General features: G+C 39.7%; 1 protein-coding gene across 11 annotated transcripts in view; it reads right to left on the minus strand.

Annotated features, from left to right (window-relative positions):
* Positions 1 to 4: 4 nt before the first annotated feature.
* Positions 5 to 19,820, minus strand: part of rg (rugose) — a 149,312-nt gene continuing 129,496 nt past the window's right edge. For 10 of the 11 annotated variants that reach the window (XM_066736540.1, XM_066736537.1, XM_066736536.1 and 7 more), the window contains 15 exons: positions 15,951 to 16,068; positions 13,979 to 14,081; positions 12,124 to 12,239; positions 8,320 to 8,432; positions 8,112 to 8,252; positions 7,450 to 7,569; positions 7,165 to 7,317; positions 7,007 to 7,079; positions 6,300 to 6,484; positions 6,009 to 6,204; positions 5,846 to 5,926; positions 5,330 to 5,761; positions 5,057 to 5,253; positions 4,820 to 4,971; positions 5 to 4,592 (listed from right to left, as the gene is read on the minus strand). In XM_066736540.1, the coding sequence (XP_066592637.1) occupies positions 4,502 to 4,592; positions 4,820 to 4,971; positions 5,057 to 5,253; positions 5,330 to 5,761; positions 5,846 to 5,926; positions 6,009 to 6,204; positions 6,300 to 6,484; positions 7,007 to 7,079; positions 7,165 to 7,317; positions 7,450 to 7,569; positions 8,112 to 8,252; positions 8,320 to 8,432; positions 12,124 to 12,239; positions 13,979 to 14,081; positions 15,951 to 16,068 (2,271 nt within the window). In that variant the 3' untranslated portion in view covers positions 5 to 4,501. The remainder of the gene's footprint in view (positions 4,593 to 4,819; positions 4,972 to 5,056; positions 5,254 to 5,329; positions 5,762 to 5,845; positions 5,927 to 6,008; positions 6,205 to 6,299; positions 6,485 to 7,006; positions 7,080 to 7,164; positions 7,318 to 7,449; positions 7,570 to 8,111; positions 8,253 to 8,319; positions 8,433 to 12,123; positions 12,240 to 13,978; positions 14,082 to 15,950; positions 16,069 to 19,820) is intronic. The other variant, XM_066736535.1, reaches the window with a different exon arrangement.

A 19,820-nucleotide genomic window follows, 5' to 3' on the forward strand; every position in this document is an offset into this window, starting at 1 on the left:
CAACATCAAATGTACTTTTCATTTATTTGACTACTTATCTTTACAGGTTAAGCTACCTTATTTTCTAAGATACACAACTTTCCCATTATGTTACCTCTAATCGGAACGTTATAGTAATTCTAAGTATAAAATAAGCAGTAGAGCTTATATTGGTATGCAACGACTTAAGTTCTTTTACTTAATGGTACCTCTTAAAACTGGCGGGAATTCATCATCATTTATGACCATCGTTATAATTCTGGCTTTATCGAAAATTCTGCGAAAGAAGCGTTGAACTTCATTTTCCTCGTTTATTTAACACCCCTCTCTGCATGTATTATATTATTTACGTTTTATTACGTTACGTGCAAATTAGGCCATGTCGAAATATTTTCTCGCCTTCACGCACCCCCCTCCCACCATATCGAATAAGATTTTACAATTTTATGCTAGTTGTCACTAATTTTATTCGAGCAGAGATCAATTCTATTAAACGACGCTCAGTCTCGAAAAGTTTGCAATTGCAATCCATGAATTTAAGACTCGCTTTACTTATCGAAAGCTCTACATAGATGGTGATCAGATGAGATTTTCTTTCTATTTTTGATCTGCCACATAAGAGAGAATTAAAAAATTCCCTCTTGTCACTCTCTATGCCGAAATTTCTCCAATTTTGCCGGTGAAGTGTTAATTGACTTCTACCAATGTACGATTTTTAACGAAATTATTATCCTACAATTTTCTCTTTTATCATTTTTTTTATCGAAATAATTTAATCAAAGGATCATTGATTACAGACCCAGATATTATGGTAAAAAATTCTACAATGATAATTTCTGACTAAGGATCGTCAAGCGAAGTTCATATATATCAAAGTGAGATTGTACCAGTTCATTTTCACATAAAGAAGGAGGGGATCAACAAATTCATAGCTAGAATATTCGAAAATTTTCTAATACACCTTTTTATCAAAGTAGCACAATAATTAACAGGATTCTACAACAATTTCATTCACTGAAAATCACACTTTCTATGAGTGCCCGTGATTACAAAAGATCTATTCAGCGATAATATATATAATATATTTATATATATATCTATATTTATTATGTAATATTTATATATTTAAAAAAAGACAAATTGCAAGCCTTTCAACATTTTACCTTCGTGAATTACTACATCGGCGCTCTCTCGAATTACATATATAAATATTAGACGCACCAATTAATTAATTGAATAATCTATAGAGGTAAGTACTCTAAACGGGCAGCCCCGATCCTCGGAAAATTGTCCGAGGAACGTTTTAACCCCCAATGCACATATCACGCTTCATCGCAAAAATGCAAGTAAAATTAATCCCATTCATCCGAATGAATTTTCACTTAATCCTCGAATGTATACAAATCTACCATTTTGTCGCATCTCCAATAACACGCTTCATGATTGAGTACACAGTACGCTAATGATAATTATAATCGTACGATAATAAGGTACGCAATAAAGAGGATAATCATAATAGCATTAATAACTGGCAATCGTTAATAATAATATAGGCGAACTCTTGTAGCGTTGTACTTAGCGTTATATTTAAAATAGTAGCATTATTTTTTATGTGTACCGAAGTTCAAGTACGGACAGAAATCGATTTGAGTTAACTTCCTTTCTCTCGTATATATATATAATATATATATTTATATATGTATATATAGCAATATGGAGGGAATTCACTAACAACATGCTTGAAAAGTGCAGCCATTCTCACACATCTATAAACAAATATAAAAATTCTTTTTTATTTGACTTTTTGACTTTTTTGCACCGCGACACACGCGCATCGCTCAACGCTGTCGTAGTTGCTCAACAATCTCTCCAGCAGAACATTTTTCGAACATTGTAATTGCTTTGTTTAAGCGAACTCCACTGAGATGAGAGATTCGATTCGCGCAATGATCAAGAGCGAGAAACGCGGTTGGAATGTATACATATGTTTCTGTGCGACAGAACAGTTTTATCATTTTGTTCTCTTATGCGTTAATTTCAATGTAGCGAAAATAAGATTGCGATAGGACGCATTTTTATATTAAGTACACGTAAATAGTATGCGCTTTTTCTCATGCGATAAACACAATAATACCAGGCACGATTCTCTCTCAAGTTCTCGCTCTCCCATTCGCTTTTTCTCTCTCTCTCTCTCTCTCTCTCTCTCTCTCTCTCTCTCTCGTTTTCCTACGCACACTCCCTCTCACAAATTCCTCAGCTCTCTTATCATTCGACATTCACGCCCTTTCAGCCAAGAATGGAACTACTTAAATGCTCTATATAACCACTGTCAATTACCCTCTTAATAACTTTCGCGTGTAAAACGTATTCGGGGCTAGAGCTAGTAAAAGCCAAATACCAAAACTTGTCCTATACGATCCATCCATCGTCCCGCTTTCTCCTCTTTGCTTATAATCAACGGTAGAACGAGCGAAATATAAATGTCTTTCGCTCACATTTGAGAAAGCTTTTTAGATCGTGCTAAATACGAGCTGTGGCAACACTCTATCCTTCGGATTATCGTAACTTATTAGCAAGCTCAACGTGAGTTTAAAACAATAAATTCATGCACTTATTTTATATACCTAACAATGTGGACAATACAGAATGCTACTTATCGAGAGACCTAAGCTTCGCAGTTGATTCATAATTCAGCGTTGACTAGATACAATATCCTGAGCACTACTATCATTTACAAGGACGAATTTGGCATTTCACTGTGAATAATAATAAATTTATGCAATTGTAAAAATTCCATAATCAACTGTAAACGCCCAGCTAAGTCAAGCTTATGTTCATCGTTCTATTTCATTTTATTATTTTTTACTGTATTTTCTCTCTCTCTCTCTCTCTCTCTCTCTCTCACTCTATATTTTATAATAAGAATCAAAGCTCCCTCAAGGATGACAACTAGTCTTAACGATCACTACTTTGGCTTATGGACAAGCACATCGATTAACGTCGACTACTCTTTGAAGCTAGTGTATACAAAAGAAAATGAATGGCAACTAAGAACGAGTTGAAAGTGAGCGCAGCAAAGCTAAGCAAATTTCTCTATATGTGATGTGAAAAAGCTGCATTATCCGTTACACATTCGCGCACAGCCACTCTTTTTTCTCTTCGTTCTCTCTCTCTCGATTGCCCAAATTTTCAGTTAAAAGTCGTATAGCTACAATCACCCAAGGACTCTCCTCCTCCAAAGGGAATCATTGGACGATTGTGCAAGGCGACAATATTAATTCTGGACGCTTGATTAGCCTATGAAATCCCGTCAGCGGATTATTATAGGACGCGTGCGAAAATATTAAATCCTCGTAAAGGTAAGCTGGACGGCTTTGATAAAAATTAGGATATTTTTTTGAAGGACACAAACATGGATGGGGATTAGCAGAGCGACAGTTCCGGGCATATATATATATAAGTACACGTTGAACTTTACAAAACCCCACGGTCGTGCCATCATCGCGCACACCAATGAGCAGTTGAGAAACTCAAGCTAAAATGCTTTAGCCAAACATTTTCATTAAGATAATAAGTCGACGCAGAATATAGTGCAATATAATGATACATATTTCACCCTCTATCTTACCACTCACAACGACGCACTCCTCATCCGGAAATTACAGAAACTATGCGTATAACGTGAAGTTCTCAATCCTATTTACAGAGGAATCGTATTATTAAAAGTACTGAACTATTTGGGTGAAACCCACGTGGAAGTCCTCGAGACTCTCTCGAGTTGCTAAATTCGAGACGCCTCGAAAGCATTCTTGATCTTGTTCCGCGTGGTTGCAGCTTCGACAAAATCCGCCTAGAGAACATTTCCCCAGTACGGACTCCTTCGAGTCTCCGGTAATTGACTAGTGTTAAGTGTGTCACCTGTTTATCCGCCTATTTCACGAAAACTACCAGTATCGTTGGACTATTCGCTTTCAAGCGTAAACTAGTCTTCGGTTTTAAGCGCGAAAGCGAATTATTGCTGAACGCTGTACAATATGCATCGCGTTATAGATATAGACAAAAGTACCCTAAACCAATTTCGGTAAGCTTTACACAATATTTTTAGACTTATCCACACATAATCTGCCAATTCCTATCAAATCTTTTGAAAATCAATCGTCGCTAAGCTTAATAATAATTCTTGCCTACGCGCTTCCTTAAGAGGGCGGCACATCATTTACATTATCCTTTAAGTACCAGAAGAAGCCCTGTGTCCCTGGATTTCTCTGCAAAACCGATTCTCCCTATAAGCTGAAGCGGATTGTCCTAGACAAAGTGTGCGCTTCCTCTTACATTTAAACAATTATTGTTTGTACAAACTTGCAAGTGATTTTTGGAAAAATGGCCACTGTCCTTAATCCTTATTACGAAGAAATTAAAAATTGTAAAATTGTTCTTTACATTTGGCGATGTTTCTAGTATCAATCCGAAATCAAGAATCTCTTGGCAGATGTTTGAATCGGTACTAGAAAAAATAACGATTTCAGTAACGCTGTTGGAATTCGTGGTGCCACCTGTTAAAGTCGATGTGGAATATCACGATCGACCCGTTTGCCAGACCAGCCAGCAAAAACCTACAAGTATAATAAATATACATTAAAAACTGTTTCATCTTTATCACATTACTCATAATTAATTAATTTTTATAATAATAATTTTATCAACAATACGCGCCTCTCTCGTTATTTAGTTTAGATTCATAATTTAAATTTCGAAATTGAACGATCATCTTAAAAAAATTGAAATCGAAGCTTAAGAAGAAGTCAGTATTACCGATCGACGGTAACTTTAAGAAACTTACTTTTGGTCGTGAGATAGCGCTAAGGAGCGCACACTGCTTTCACAAGCTGGGAAAGCATAAAGCAAAGCGAGGTTGAAGGTTCTCCAAACCTCGACGATTCCCTTGTCACCTCCGGTCATCAAATATTCACCGTCTCTGCTCAACAGCAGACACTAGAAAATTCATATAATAATATATAATCTTCACCGATCAACTCACCACAATAATACTAATTAATTGCTATGGCCCAATAACTACCTGCAGGTTGTCATTGTGAGACTCGTAACGTAGACGTTTTCCATTGATCGTGAACGCAGCGATATGTCCACGTTCGTAATTGACCACTATCACCCCCTCTCGGGACATGGCGATATTTTCTGGCGAAGAGAAACCATTGGGTGCTTCGAGAGATCTCAGTAGATCACCGAACGTCGTGTGAACGAGTACAGGTCCATCTACGAATGAACATTGAAAATTTAGTAAACATGAAATATTGCAAAAAAAAATGGAGCAAGTTTGAGTGATGCTCACAGTAGGAGCCAGAAACCACCAAACCGAGCTCGGCCGAGATAACGACAGCTGTCACTGGCTGCTCGTGGCCGGTCAAGGTCGCTCTAGGAGCCGGGGCTTCTCCCTCGCCTACGATCGTTTGCGTTCTTGCGTTCCAGTGCCATAGGAGCACCGTACAATCCGCACTTCCAGATGCGATGTAACAGTCGGAAGTTATGTTGCACTCGCTACGTGACAGACAAGTCACTACTCCGTAATGGCCAAAAACAATCTGAACGATCTTTGCTGTTTCAGTGGAGAACACTCGGAAACTGTTATCCCAAAAGCCACAGGCCACCAAAAATCTACTATCCACAGTTGTCACGAAACAGTTGCTGCGGATCTTCAGCTTTTGACTGAAGTTATCACCCAAGTGTCTTTTCAAGGCTGGGATTGAACTGTTTGCTGCTTGAGCTGGAATTTAATAAAAATATTTGTTTATGTTAAATTAAATATGAAAGGTTTCTGATTCATCTTTGTTGGAAAAAGCAAGATTACATAATACTGGATCCATCGACATTGGTTGATTGACAGCCTGTGCTTGTGGAGTGTCCGCGTAGCTCGGGGATTGAACCGATGCTGAAATTAATTATACATTTTGTTTTATTTGCGATTAACGATATTGAATATGCTATTTACGATAAAAATAATGACGCTTTACCTGCATAATTGGTATTCCAGCGATTAACAGCAAATTGTTGTCCAGTCGTAACAGTAACCACAGATGGTAGCGGAAGCTGAGGATAAGTGTTTGCAGAAATATGGCAGATTGGAGAATTGGATGGAAATTTAATCGTCATGCAGACGTCATCTGGGATGCTGGAGAACATCATCGGCGACTGCAAGAAAGGTACGGTCTATTCAAACTTTATTATAGGATTCTCTCCAATTTATTTTTCTTCCGTTAATATACCGTCGATTAAACAATAAGATATTTCATCATGAAACAAACCAGATGCATTGCGGAGCTTCTTGGTGGATGTGGCTCCATTAGAAGCTGAGATGGCGTTTGGCCGAAATTTTTTATTTGGTTCTCTATAGCCTCTCGCATAACTGGATCCACAATCTGATCCAACTCGACGCTTCCTTCGTAGGTCAGATAATAAAACACGTTGGTTGCACGGAATGCTTCAGGACCTGCAAGAATATTGCGAATTTAGAAGCTTCACAGACAGTTTCTAAAAAAGAATCCTTTCTTCTGGTCCTGAGATTTTTCGTGAAAAATTTCGTGGAGCGTGTACGTTTCTGGCTGGCATTTCCGGCCGAGTTTCGCGTTACTGGTGCTCGGTAAACGTGTTGCGTATTACGAGTGAGACGCATTGTCACCGTAAGCTCAGCAGCCTAATTGGTCGGGACGCTGGAGAGGAAGCTAACTAAAAACTAATTCCTTCCATACGGCACCCTCGCACCCTCTCAACCGGAGTGGAGCATCTTCGGAGAAGCGCCGGATATAGAGGCGCCATCCACAATTAACGTTCAACGAAATTTAATTTCACTCGGCTTGTTCTGACACGCTACGACATTATATTACTATACACTACTCCTCGCATTTTATGCAATTAGATGTTTTCTCCTTAAGAAGCCTTCGCACTTTTTTCTCTCACTAACACTCCGGTAAAATCACTCCTACAGCGGTTTTTTTGCTTCCAATCTACTCACCTTTTTGCTTGTAGCCGAAAATCAGATCGATCCATTGGTGAAGTTGGCATGACACGAATTCTGATTCAAGAGCCTGAAATTTTGTGATGATGTTTTTATATAGAGGGGGTTTAAATTTTTATTTTTTTAATTAAGTTATTGTTAAAAGTGAAATTTACCATTCGATTGATACGTATAAATTCTTCTGGTGACGATGCCCAGGGAGGTAGTTCTACGTCACCAACCGAGCTGCCATCCTCTTGTCTGCCCAGTTTGTATCGATTACTGTTACCCAGCATTTCCGGCAAGAAGAAAAACTCCGGGATGAGTTCCTGCAAAAATTAAAACTTCCACAGTTATAGTAAATAAATTCGCTTAAACGATAAAAATGTTTCTGATGTTGAAGAGCATAGAAAATAAAATTAAAATATTTCCAATAATTCACAGCAACAACCAACACTCACCTTTACATCGGATGTATCTCGTTGACAATTTTTCCATGAGAGCGCGATCGACGAAAAGAGTCTATTCGGGTGGTCGAATTTTCCACCCTGCAGAGCGAGAAACATGGTCGTCATTGGTTCCTGAAAAGAAGAGCGAAGAGATGAAAAAATTGCAATTTTAGTAAAACTATTTATAGACGAATAGATGGAGGGGAGTATGATTAGCTGCCTGGTGCTCTGAATTATTTCAGTAACACTTTTTAGGCGATATGAGCGCGTGACAAAGTATTCGTGTAGGGTAAGTTAGATGGAGCGTCTGGGGGGAGGTCGAGGGGAAGGAGGGGGTTAAAAAGGGAAGAAAAAGGAAAGGCGGCAACTAGTAAACGGCCACTTAAAGACACTTTACAGCACGCATATTGTGTGTTCCTACAAAGACCTTTCGTCGTCTATCCGTCATCTATCTCGTTGACAGCCAGATGAGTAGCTACGTATGTATACTATAGCTATTATTTCTTCTTAAACGTTATTGCTACCAATAAGCGTATGTTTAGACTCAAATTATAACTCGATTATGTCCACTAGTCAAAATACTCATCTCGCTATTAAATTAACAACTGTGAAATATTTTACACGACTAAATACTCCTGATGTGGACAGTGTTTTATTTGTTAGTGTCAACTCACCACGCGAATCATCCAGTTTAGTACAAAAGCTGCCGTGGAGTAATGCGTCCCGTAATGAAAAGGTGGTATGCTATCGTGTTCCCAACCCTGGAAACGTTCCTCAAAGTATGCTCTCCTACTGGGATTTAGCGCTCCGATGGGCTGTAAAAGGTAAAAGTGCATTGAATGATTTTCGACCAAAAGAGCAGAGAAAAATGATTATTGGTACCTTGGACAAGTCTCGATAATTGCTGGGCAAGCTCAGATCGAGCTCTTTCGTCTCATAATTGGTTAGCACCCAAGGGAATACTGGATACTGGTTCAAGTCATTGTAAGTACGTCCTGCAAGAAACAGAAGGACATCCTGAGAATCTCGTCGAGCAGGATGAATTAATTTATTTCTACAAGAGTCGTCGATTAATTCTATACGTACACCAGGAAAATACCTTTGGTTAGGTTACTTTCCTTCAACATTGCAGTTTAATTTAATTCAAGGCGGAAGTAGTTTTCTTTTTTGTTCGTGTGTGTATAAATTGTGAAGGGGAGAAATAATAAAAAAGTTTTGTTACAAAAAATAAAGAAATCCAAATCAGAGTGTTGAAGTATTTTTTAGAAGAAAAACTAAAAATAATCAAGGTACTATATAGTTTAGTTATATATTTATTTGCAGAATTGAAAAATGGCGTTAAGTTTAACACTAACACTATACCATTTAAAATCAAATAACTTTTTTTAGCCATAAACCAACGTGTACAAAAATCCTCAGCACGTGTATCACTTTTAATAAACAATTCTTGGTACAAGAAATATAAAGGTGGCAAATTAGCGAGATGAAATGTCGCGCGAGTGACAAAATAAGAATAATCATAATAGCATTTTATATATATATACATATAGATATTTGCATAGGGGAAAAGCAAGTCGTGGAGTGACGAGTTCGCTGACGGGTTTTAATTAGCTGCAGTTAGCTGCCGAATTGGCGAGGGTGGATCCCTGGCGTCACTAATGCATCTGGCGATGGGATTTCGGTATTTTGGAGAGTGAGACCTCTCGGAGTGACAATTTCAGGAGCGATTAGGCGTCACGCTCTGAGTTATGCGCTTACTAAACGGGGCGGCGCGCCCCATTGAGCCCCATGACTCTCGCTTTCTCGTAAAAATAGATCCGTTTCAACGGCGAACTAAAGTGACCTTAGATGCGTCAGGCAAAAAAACTCGCCCGGTGATTATCTGCATTAAAACTCGGCCTGCGATACCTCATCTATTCTGGGCACGCGCCACCGCTACACATTTTCAATTTAGATCGTGCCACGACAATTTTTTCTCTTCCTCAGCCGCGACCATATGGCGGATAAATCATAGCTTCCCGTGGGAAACATAAAGGATTTTTACGTAATATTTAATAGAGTCGTTTGACGCGCGAGACTCGATCGTCCTCCTCGTGGATGCGTGTATATATACGATGTTAACTAATATTCGCAGCAAAATATTGAACCTTCCATGGAGTTTTCAGTGCAGGGGTTAGGTTATGTTTTCTCGATTTTTCGATGGACCAGCTTTCGGTTAACGAAGGAGCGAGCGTGTCGTGAAAATTCCACTGTCAGGCAGCGTTGTTAGAGCGTTCGCTCACTCCGACGCAACCATTAATAATCACTTTGATACATAACGTAGCCCTCGCTATTATTTACGCGTGCACCGCAACTCCGTCGCTCACGCGCGCTTCACGATTTACGATGTATTGTGCGGCGACTGAGCGGACTCCACGCAGCGATGCCATTTTCGTACGCTGTACTTTTCTTTTCCAAGCTTCCACTCCTAGTTCTTGGAGCAAATCCAGAAATTCCCAACTCTCCCTTATCTCCTTTCTATCGATCCTTTGGAACTATATTTTTCTTGTCTAACGTTTTATTTCTTCGAGTTCGATAATGAATCCTTAAAAGATAGGCTTGCTGAATATTGGAGCAATGACAGTGAAGAGTCATTGTGTAATATCAATATATGTTATAAATAAAGTGCATAGAAAGAGTGGAATAATTTACCATAAGGGTAGCGCTGATAGCATGCATGTGCACTTTTACACATTCTCGTTTCACTATAATTGAGTTTCCCTGTAGCCTAGGAGTTTTATGCTGTGTAAATTTTCATTTTAAATACAGTATAGTACGAGATATGAATTGTTCTTTGTTGAACAATAAACGATAATATATAGATTAAAAATGTATCTAGAATATACAAATTTAAATAATATATCATAAATCTCACGGGTTAGGTGATACAGTAAACAAAAACAAGCCCTGGCGGCGTAAAAATTTATTCCACTGTATCGACTGTGGAACAGCTTTAGCATTACGTGTCCAATCCACGGTAAACCGGTTTCCGCGTCCACGGCCGAAAACTCGAAAGTGATTTCACTCGCAGCTATGTCTCCGTAGTTTACTCGTAAAACTCATCCAAACGTCATATCCGGATAACCGAGATTCAAATAACATTCTTTTGTAAAAAAAAGCACACAATGTTATATGAAACGTGCACTTGAGCTAAGAAAACATATATAGTGTGGTCCAACACTTATAACATTTGCAGTGAAATATGAATTATTTAGTACGATGAAAAGAAATGAATCCTTAAGATAATAGAAATGGAATAGTTAGCAGGTCTCGTGAATTAATATCGAATTGATATTGGCCGTGAAAAAAAAGGATGCATATAAATAGTTTATGCTATGCCACGAGAGCGCGTGGGTGTGTTCTTAATGAAAACGATGAGCACGGACGTGTAATTATTTGTATTTCGACCAACCATGGAGCCTCGGGGTGGGCCCTCGGTATTTACGAGCGTTATATATTAATTGTGCAAATAAATAAGCAGTGGCCCTATACGCAGAGTCTCACGTCGAACCCCACGGATTCGCAAAGCAAATATCAAGTGGCCACAAAAATATCCAATTAATCCTCCACTTCAGTTTTCATTTCCAATCTAATTCGCTTCTCTGCGAGATTATTTTTTTAAATATTTGCAGTAATTTTAGACCAAATTAATTTTTAGACAAGATTATAATTAGAAAACAGATTTTCTCCGAAGTTGATATTTAAACTGCGCTAGTATTGCACTGTATTCAATGGACTATACACATTACACACTATACCGGATGTTGGTATTTGTGTAAAAACAAAAGAAACCGGTCCTATACCTAACACACATACCTGATTCTGCACTCTCGCGTGCGATACTCACCATTGTTTTCTGCGCCGAATATATATGTACCGATTTTATCAAACCTTAATCACTGTGAATCCTATTACGCATTTATCTATTAAAAAAAAACCTATCGTAATAATTTATTTGTAATTAATTGAAGGCATCAATCGATTTAGCGCGAAGCGAAAAAAGACACTATATACTCGATCGACTGAACGAATTACTTGTCGTCGCTTGACGTTTCTGTATGGCGTTTGTTTCCCGCTTCGTGATTTTTGAAGCCACCGGATAAAGAGTGCACGGTCTACCGGCGGAGGAGGGGGAGGGGGAGGGGGAGGAAATTAAAGCTAGGAGAGACAAAGGACAAGAGGGGAAGGGACGAGGTAGGATAACAGGGAACGGTGAGTCCCTCGGGAGAGGATTACCGGGGCCCACGAGGTAGGGATTACTCGCATGGGGTAGCTAAGGAACAGAGGGCTGATTGAGAACATCCCTAATACGCCGCGACAGAATCCATCCGGCCGTGTGCAGCCATAAAAGGCCCGACTATCTCCGTTTCTCTCCACAAACCATGCTTTTTCTTCTAATCTCACCACGTACCGACTCTGCCTGCTACAGTTTCGCCATTCCATTCTTCAGACTCCCATGTATACCGTCGGAAGAACTAATAAAAACTCTCCGATCCAACTCCCTTTTTTCTCTCTCTTTCATCGAGCCCTCGCGCGGCCAAAGGCGCAGTCGCCCGTTCAAAATTCACTCTCAACGCGCAGTTGCAAAAATATGTATATGTATATACGTAGGGACATACGTCGAATGAATTTAGTCCATGTACAAACCTGCGATGGTGTTGAGGAACATGAGATACTCGAAATTGGATATTTCCCGTCGCTGCCATTTCTGCGTCATGTTGGAGCTCCTCATAAGTTGACGCGGCGACATCATCGAGGCTCGCCTGTGCAAAGCAGAGAATCATTTGATAAGATGGAGTGTTTAGCTATACTGTATAACAGCGATACCAAAGCACGTCTTATTTTAACTCTGGGAATTTTATGTCTCGCACGGAGCGCCATCTTCGCTCTTCGTACTTCAATTATAGCCGTGTAATGTTCACCCTATAAATTCGGAGTGCTTTATGAACGGTGAATCTCCGATTTAGAATTTATACCAAGACTTTAATAGCTTCGCTGTGATGTTGAGGGATGAGAGGCGAACGCGGTGACGACCGGATGTATAAATATTGCACTGAGGCGTATCGCCAGTGTAAAAACTCTTATCACTAGCCTATATATTTTGCTATTAATAGAATTAGCTACTCGGATTTTCTTCCACGAGGATATCCAAAAATTCTTTACTGCTTAATTGATAAATTAATAATCCACCTTTTCAGGTTTCAGCTTCACTCGGCTATTTCTTCTGCTTATCGAGATTCTCGTAATTATCCGAAGATTCTACCACGCTATTTAGCTACCTGCGGTGTTAATTGCTATTTACGACTGAATCATCGGATGTAAATTATCCTGTAACTGATACACCGAGGCTCACCGAATTTTTTTGAATAGAAATTTTCATTAAAAAAATCGTGTAGATGTCACCATTAAATAATTTCTTAATTACTATGCCTCTCGAAACCGAAAACTCCGTCTCTCTCTCTCTCTCTCTCTCTCTCCATCTCCCTCGATTTACGATTTGACAATATCGTAAAGAAGCTCAATAACAATCATATTCACTTTTTTCTCTCGTACGATTTAGTCGTACCAAAACACGCATCATTGTAATATATGTTTTATCGGACGGGATCCATGCAGGATGAGTTGACTCAATAAGAAGGGGGGGGGGGGGGGGGAGGGGCGGAATCGATCGAACTGAACAAGTCATAGCAGATCCAAGAGGAAGGGAGCGGGAGGGTCAATAATTGAATGGAAAATCAGGAACCCATTAATATTTAGAGAGTTATATATCTGGTGATGCGGAAGGATTCGCGGTTGCCTCGAATAATATGGTGGCATGAACGGTGAGGTGGCAGAGGCACTGCATGGCAGGGGACGCAGAGGGGAGAGGGGATTATTTTTGTCGGGGGTTCAGATCAGACGTCGGCGTCTCGCATATTTATGGTCGGCGAGTCCTCTTCTCTTGCCGGTCCTCGCAGCTTTAAATGGATGGCCCGAAAGACCAAGACTTTCTGTTCTCGCCGACGAGAACGACGTAGCCGCAACAAAACCCCTCTCCCCTTGGACCAGCGGTCCCCACCTCCCTCCACCCTTCGATCCCCTCGCGCAAACCCGTGTACATCGCCGACTCCTTTAGCAGGGCCGCGAAACTCGCAAAAAATTTATTTCCACCCCCAACCTGCCTCGAACGATCCATTAATAAAAGCTGCAAATGTCTCTCAGATGTTCAACAATCCTAGCAACATTTTCTCAAGAGAGTCTTGGATTCACGAGCAGACAAGCGTGCTTTCGCGATCGGCGACTAAATTTTGGACCGAAGGTTCTCAGCTTCGATTCAATGACTGCTTTCGTACGACGTAAAAAATCCAATCATCGTGGAAGCTTGGAGGGAAAGCCTGTGGGATTGACTCGAGAGAGCTGCGTCCCTGGGGTTGGAGAAGGAGACGGACAAGAAAGGATGGGTCGCGCTCCAATGCGAGATAAATGGGTGCAGCAGGGGCTCCAACTCTGCCAAGCTCCTTACCTAGTCTGCGGAATTCCGTATTTGATACCCACGCCGACCCGCGGTAGCGCCTTGATCACTTTTTTCACCGTCGCTTGGTCCGGGAACGCAAACAGGATCGATGCTATGGACAAAAAGGCGTTAAGTTTCTTAGAACACAGACCGAACGAGCTTCGTCTCGATAAATGACAGGTATGGCTATAAACTATGCACAGTGATCTAATCGATATTTTTCTGTCCTTCTATATATATGTGTATATACTTTTAAACCTTGAAAATCTAACGAGTTGTTAGCTTTTTTAAGTGATTGTATACCAATGGAAAGGAGCAGTATACTGTACATACGAGTTGAATTTTTTGTTCTTCGTTAGTCCTTAAAATATCTGTAGAAAATTTGTTTATAACTGTTCGTTGTACAAATTTTTATTTTTATTTATTTCAAAGTAAATTTTTAATCTCAAATTTTCTTTGATATACTTATGCGAAGTAACACTCGTAGCAAGATTTTCAACGTGGGATATCTTTGAATCGAAATTGAGTTATTAAGACTCTAAATCTTGTTTTGCTCTTTTGGAATCTGCTATAGTTCACGATGTTATTAGAAACTCATCGTCCTTCTAGAGATCTTCTTGAAACCATAAATTTTTATACGTGAATAAAGCTTGATTCTATACATTATTAGATATACTACTTTGATAAGTATTATTTATAAAAAATATGTATTTCTATTTATGCTAAGCTTCTCTCTGCCAATTATATTTTTATTTAAAATATTAAATAGTAGTATCGTAGGTTTAATGATAATTTTACAATTTCGGCTTATATTTCTTTTGAAAATTATTAATAAACATGTGCCCATTTACCCACTCCTTATGAAATGGGTTATCTTGCTATAACCGATGATTTTCAAGTTTTACCAAAATTCTACTTTAATCATAAAAATAGAGGACATGTTGATCATGTGGCAGAGCTTCTATGATCGAAAAAAAACTTGAACATATTAAAACAAAAACTTTGCATAATTATATCAAGTCCTTACTAAATTAATTTCATAGGTAAAATATAGAGCTAAATTTTTAACTCATTCTCACGGATCTCGGTTCTTTTTTCCCTTCCTCTCGAAAATAATCGGACTTTTTTCCAGGGGCATGAATCTGGTCCGAAATGTCCTATGTCGCTCTTATGTGTATTCCATACACTATAAAGAAACGCGAGGAGTTACTTATACCTGCCCAAAGCCACCATCCCGCTGATTATTCCTCCGGATAGCAGATAAATTCTCTCGACGTCCGGCGATTCTAATCTGATCCCGAGTTTCGATGAGACTCGCTCTCCCGCAGGAATGTCAACCCTCCGTCGTTCATTAAAAACGTTAACGAAAAGCCGCCAGATAAATCGCTGAATAATCAAACGAAACGTTCGTTTCACTCATTCTCGTCGTCTCGCGAGAAACCCACACTTCGCGATAGTGTGCTTTCATCATCGATGTTACAGGAAATTCGATCATAATTTCTTTCCCTCCCACGAGGAAGATCCCTGAAGGCACGCGATGTTCAGGGGATATCCGTGGTATGTCTACCAAACCTGCGAATATTCCCAGAACGTTCCAAAGATGTCCCGAGGATATTTGTGCTATCGAAGACAATTTATTTTTAAAATATCCTTTCACATTTTCTCCAAATCATCGAGGTTTCTTGCAGCCTCGATTGGAGCAATTTAAAGTCTTCCGCGCCGCATTAATTGGCCAAGAATTTCGAACAGGTGCCGCGAAGCCGAGAAATAAATGGAGCGCTGTAAAAAGGTATCGAGTGATCGAGCGGCGAGATATTTATTGTACAAAAAGCAAAGGGACCGAACACCTCCGAACGAATTGGACATTCCGTAGTGCGAATTCACGCAGGTACCTCGCGGATAAGAAACGGAATTCGCCTTTCGAGAGGGGACCGAGATACGTGCGAAGATTTCCATCCAAAGTGAACTGCACACGACTCACTTCTGCTGGCCAGGAAGATCTCGATCGCCACGTTCTGCAGTAAATATCGTCGCGAAAAAATCGCGCGCACCTCGGAGAAGTACCATTTCCCGTGCAAGTGGTCGCAGTACTTCAGCACCTGGAACAAAAATGTAAGGAAAGATTTTTAGTGCAACAGGTCCTGAACTCGAGCGTACAAAGGGCTCTGATAACAATTAAGGGGAATAGAGTAAAAAATACGCGTTGAATTGAGATTTTTTTTCAGCATTGCAGTGGAGATTTTCTGAGATATCGCGAGAGAAGGAAGTTGATGGTAGATAAAGGCATTATCCAGGAAAACGTAGATAGGAGTCTTGAGAAATGGTATAAGAGAGTGTGCAGGCTGGATGCAGTGAAGTGTGATGTGATATAGTGAAACCGCGCAGGCGGCGAGTAGCAAGATGGCCGTCATGGTAGGAGGAGCCTCCTGCGAGTCCGGAATCGATCCCAGGACCTTCTCGGACTTGCGCGCGAGCCACCAACTATATACGCGTCTCGTCCGGACAGTGTGACGGGAGGGAAAGGGTGCCTGCCAAACTCCAATTTACCGCCCCAAAATCCAACGCACCTTTCAATTTTTACCCCTTAATCTATCCAATGCAATTATCCTCGAAATAATTCCAATTAACAGCAAACTTTGTCACCTCTTTGCTCCAAACCTCTCGATTCTTAGTAATTTTATCAATTATTTTATGTACAGATTTGGTTTAGAAAAATTCTTCGATTCTCATCGTTGAATCGTATAATATCTCTTCTGGTAGATATAGCTGATTTCATCAGAAACAACACACATACGTTTTGTTAGGGCGGTGCGAGCATGAAAAGTCGAGAGCCAAATTATGGGGTTGTAAGCCGCTTTGGGTCCCCAAGGACCATAAACGTCAAGTTCTCATGAGATGGCTAAATACTGTTTGCACCAATAACTTAATTCAAATCTCTAGTAAATTACTCCTATTATGTATTCTTTGTCCATAAGATCGTTATTTCAGTGTTATTCATAATTAAAAATTTTTCATACAAATAATATTCTCGAATACGATAAATTCCGAAACAGATTAGCTTTTATGTTTTGGCTTGATTTTTGATAAGCCTCTCCTATATATAGTTATGCTAAAATAGAAATGGAGCAAGCATAACAATTTTGAGGATCTAAACTAACCCCTCGAATGCACGTGTCTTTCACGCAAACACTGCGTGCGGCTGATAAATACCGAATCGTGCTATAGAATCCATTATTGAGATACCTGCAAGTAAAACGAAGATAAATCACGTATGTCGAGTTTTATCGAATGCCGGCAAAACTTTTTGATAAAACATCGTAAAGTATTCATTAATTAAGAAAATGCAACCCTTTCTATAATCGCGGTGTTCTTGTACAACGCATGGTTCCAACGAAAAATAATTGAATAATAATAATAAGACTGGAAAAAAAGATAAAAAAATTTCAGATGTGTTAAATCGATCCAAGTATCTATTACATTCTGCAAAACAAATCGGAAGTAACGAGATTAACCTGGAAAGATAGGTACAGGACTGTGCTAAGGATTACGAGTGCAAATACAATGGAGAAAACTCAAAAAAAACATTGAAATATTCAATCTTTATACAAAACATCTCTCGACTGATGCTCCAAATGAAAGAACCCTATATACAAAGTTAAAATGAAGTATCAGATAAATGCCAAATGGCTTACAGGATAACGAAGAAAATATTTCAGAAATTTGGAGCATGTTGCAGCTGGTTCGCAGTGTCATAGCTGAACGAGTGGAGGAAAGGAGCAATGTTTGGTCGACCGCACGTGGTTAGAGCATCCCTGTCGTGAAGTGTCAAGTGATAGCCGATTGGTGTTTTATATCGAGTGCTCGTCTCGTGCCAGGCGGGACCGTTTCGCCCGAGTTACGAGGGTGCATGGGGTGCAGCATTTTCAGGGGTTGCAGATAGATGCAAAAAGTGAGAAAGATGGAGGGAGAGAGAAAGGTAAAAGAGAACGATGGTTTTTAAGGGATGTAGAGGTTGAGGGTGAGGGGGGGGGGGGGATGGAGTGAATCGATGACAATAGGCAACGTGATGTAACAACATGTGTCGCGTTCGCAGAGCGCCTATCCTCCTGGGGCAAGGAAAATGGGCACCACTTAGCAGCCCAACGTCGGTATACAACAAACAGATTAAACGCCGGACAATAATGGTCTTCATCCCCCCTCCCCTTTCTCTTCCTTTCTAACATACACGCTCTCTACAAATTCACCTCCTATACAAGTGCAAACACTCGAGTTTTCATGGGTTTACCATACAAAGAAAAAACAAGCAATTTGTGAATAGATCTGCAAATATTAAATACCAATGAAAATATATAGGCAAAGGGTGAGAATCATTGCCTTTGGATTACGTAATAACGTTAATTAATGGATATTTAATTGGACGAAAGGCTGTTTATATCAAAGATGAGCGAGAATAAAGATTTCACGATTTGTATAATGCGTTTTCTATCATTTAGTCCGGCGGAAATGCCGAGTAATGCAGAAAACATTCGAGAAGCATCAAGCTGGCACTGTTGGACGTGAGTTATGTGGTCCACGTGCGTGTTCTCATACCTTTATTACCGCGTCTCACACGAGATAATGCATTGCGGCATTCGGCTCACAAAGGAAGCATCCGGCACACATCTCTCCCAGTTCCAGGTAATTCATAGGCTAGTTAATGATTGAAACGCTGCGTGACAAGTCAGCATAAATCGCTGCTTGCTTGTGGTAGCTTCATTGAAATCTCATATATTTCTTAGGCCATTTATTCATTTTCTCTCTCTCTCTCTCTTTATTTCAAAGATGCAAGTATATACACAAAGAAATGATTCTTAATTAATTTACTTTATTCCTCCAAAGTAACAAACAGCAATAAACTAGTATGTTTTGCTAAATTATTTATCTTGAATAAGACCATGAGGGTTCGCTTGACGTTACAAGGGAAGAACGTTCCGAGAAATGGACGTGAAAATTGGCTAGGACAACAAGTGAGCTGCAACGATGTTTCCCTAGCTTAATTAGTCTGAGTACAAGTTTTCTACATAGCGCATAACAGAAAATAATGAGTTGCACTTCCGGGGACAGATGTCGCAGATAGCCGACTGTCATGGTCAACAGATTACACCAGGCTACCCGCTTTATCGAAGAAAAACCATTTCTCTTCAAGTACATAACGCTATGCTGATAATAATACCATTATACCCCAAAACATTATCTTTTCACATTTAAATTAAGAAATAATTTATATTGACTCATCAATTTTATAAGAAAAAAAATGATTGATGATGTAAAGGAAGAAACTTTGTATAATTCTTAACGGAATGCAGTTTGTAAGTATACTGCTTTCGGTATTTTAGGAGAAATGAGGCGAAAATGGCAGTGAAAGAGGCTTTTAAGCAAAAAGAGCAATATATACTCTGGCTAGTTGATGTTTGGAAAATATTTCATTGAACTCGTCCTGAGCTGCATGCTGCAGGTATGGCAGTTGAATCGGAAATCTTTTTGTATTGTGCAACGCTCTTCTTGAAAGGTTATATGGCTATAGTCTATCCAAGAATTGGCCTGGTAAATCAGCTCGAATGAACATGGCCGCGTAATCCAGAATAATCCTAGGCTCAGTCGTTGAGCTCCAGCAGCCGGTAAAGCTAGTGGCCCTCATGAGTGTAGTGTGCACTCGTGACACGCGATGCTATTTCATGCTAGCTTTCCCTGGCCAAATCGAACAAAAACGACTCATCCTCCTCTTCTACCTTTTCTAATCTCTCATCCACAAGTTCCTTATCAATCAACTAGATTCCCTGAAATCCTAAGACCTTCACCCTTTCCATTCAAT

Source organism: Prorops nasuta, unplaced genomic scaffold, assembly GCF_024137725.1.
Source record: "Prorops nasuta isolate Cenicafe-Biocafe unplaced genomic scaffold, Cenicafe_Pnas_1.2 PNAS00015, whole genome shotgun sequence".
NCBI lineage: Eukaryota > Metazoa > Arthropoda > Insecta > Hymenoptera > Bethylidae > Prorops > Prorops nasuta.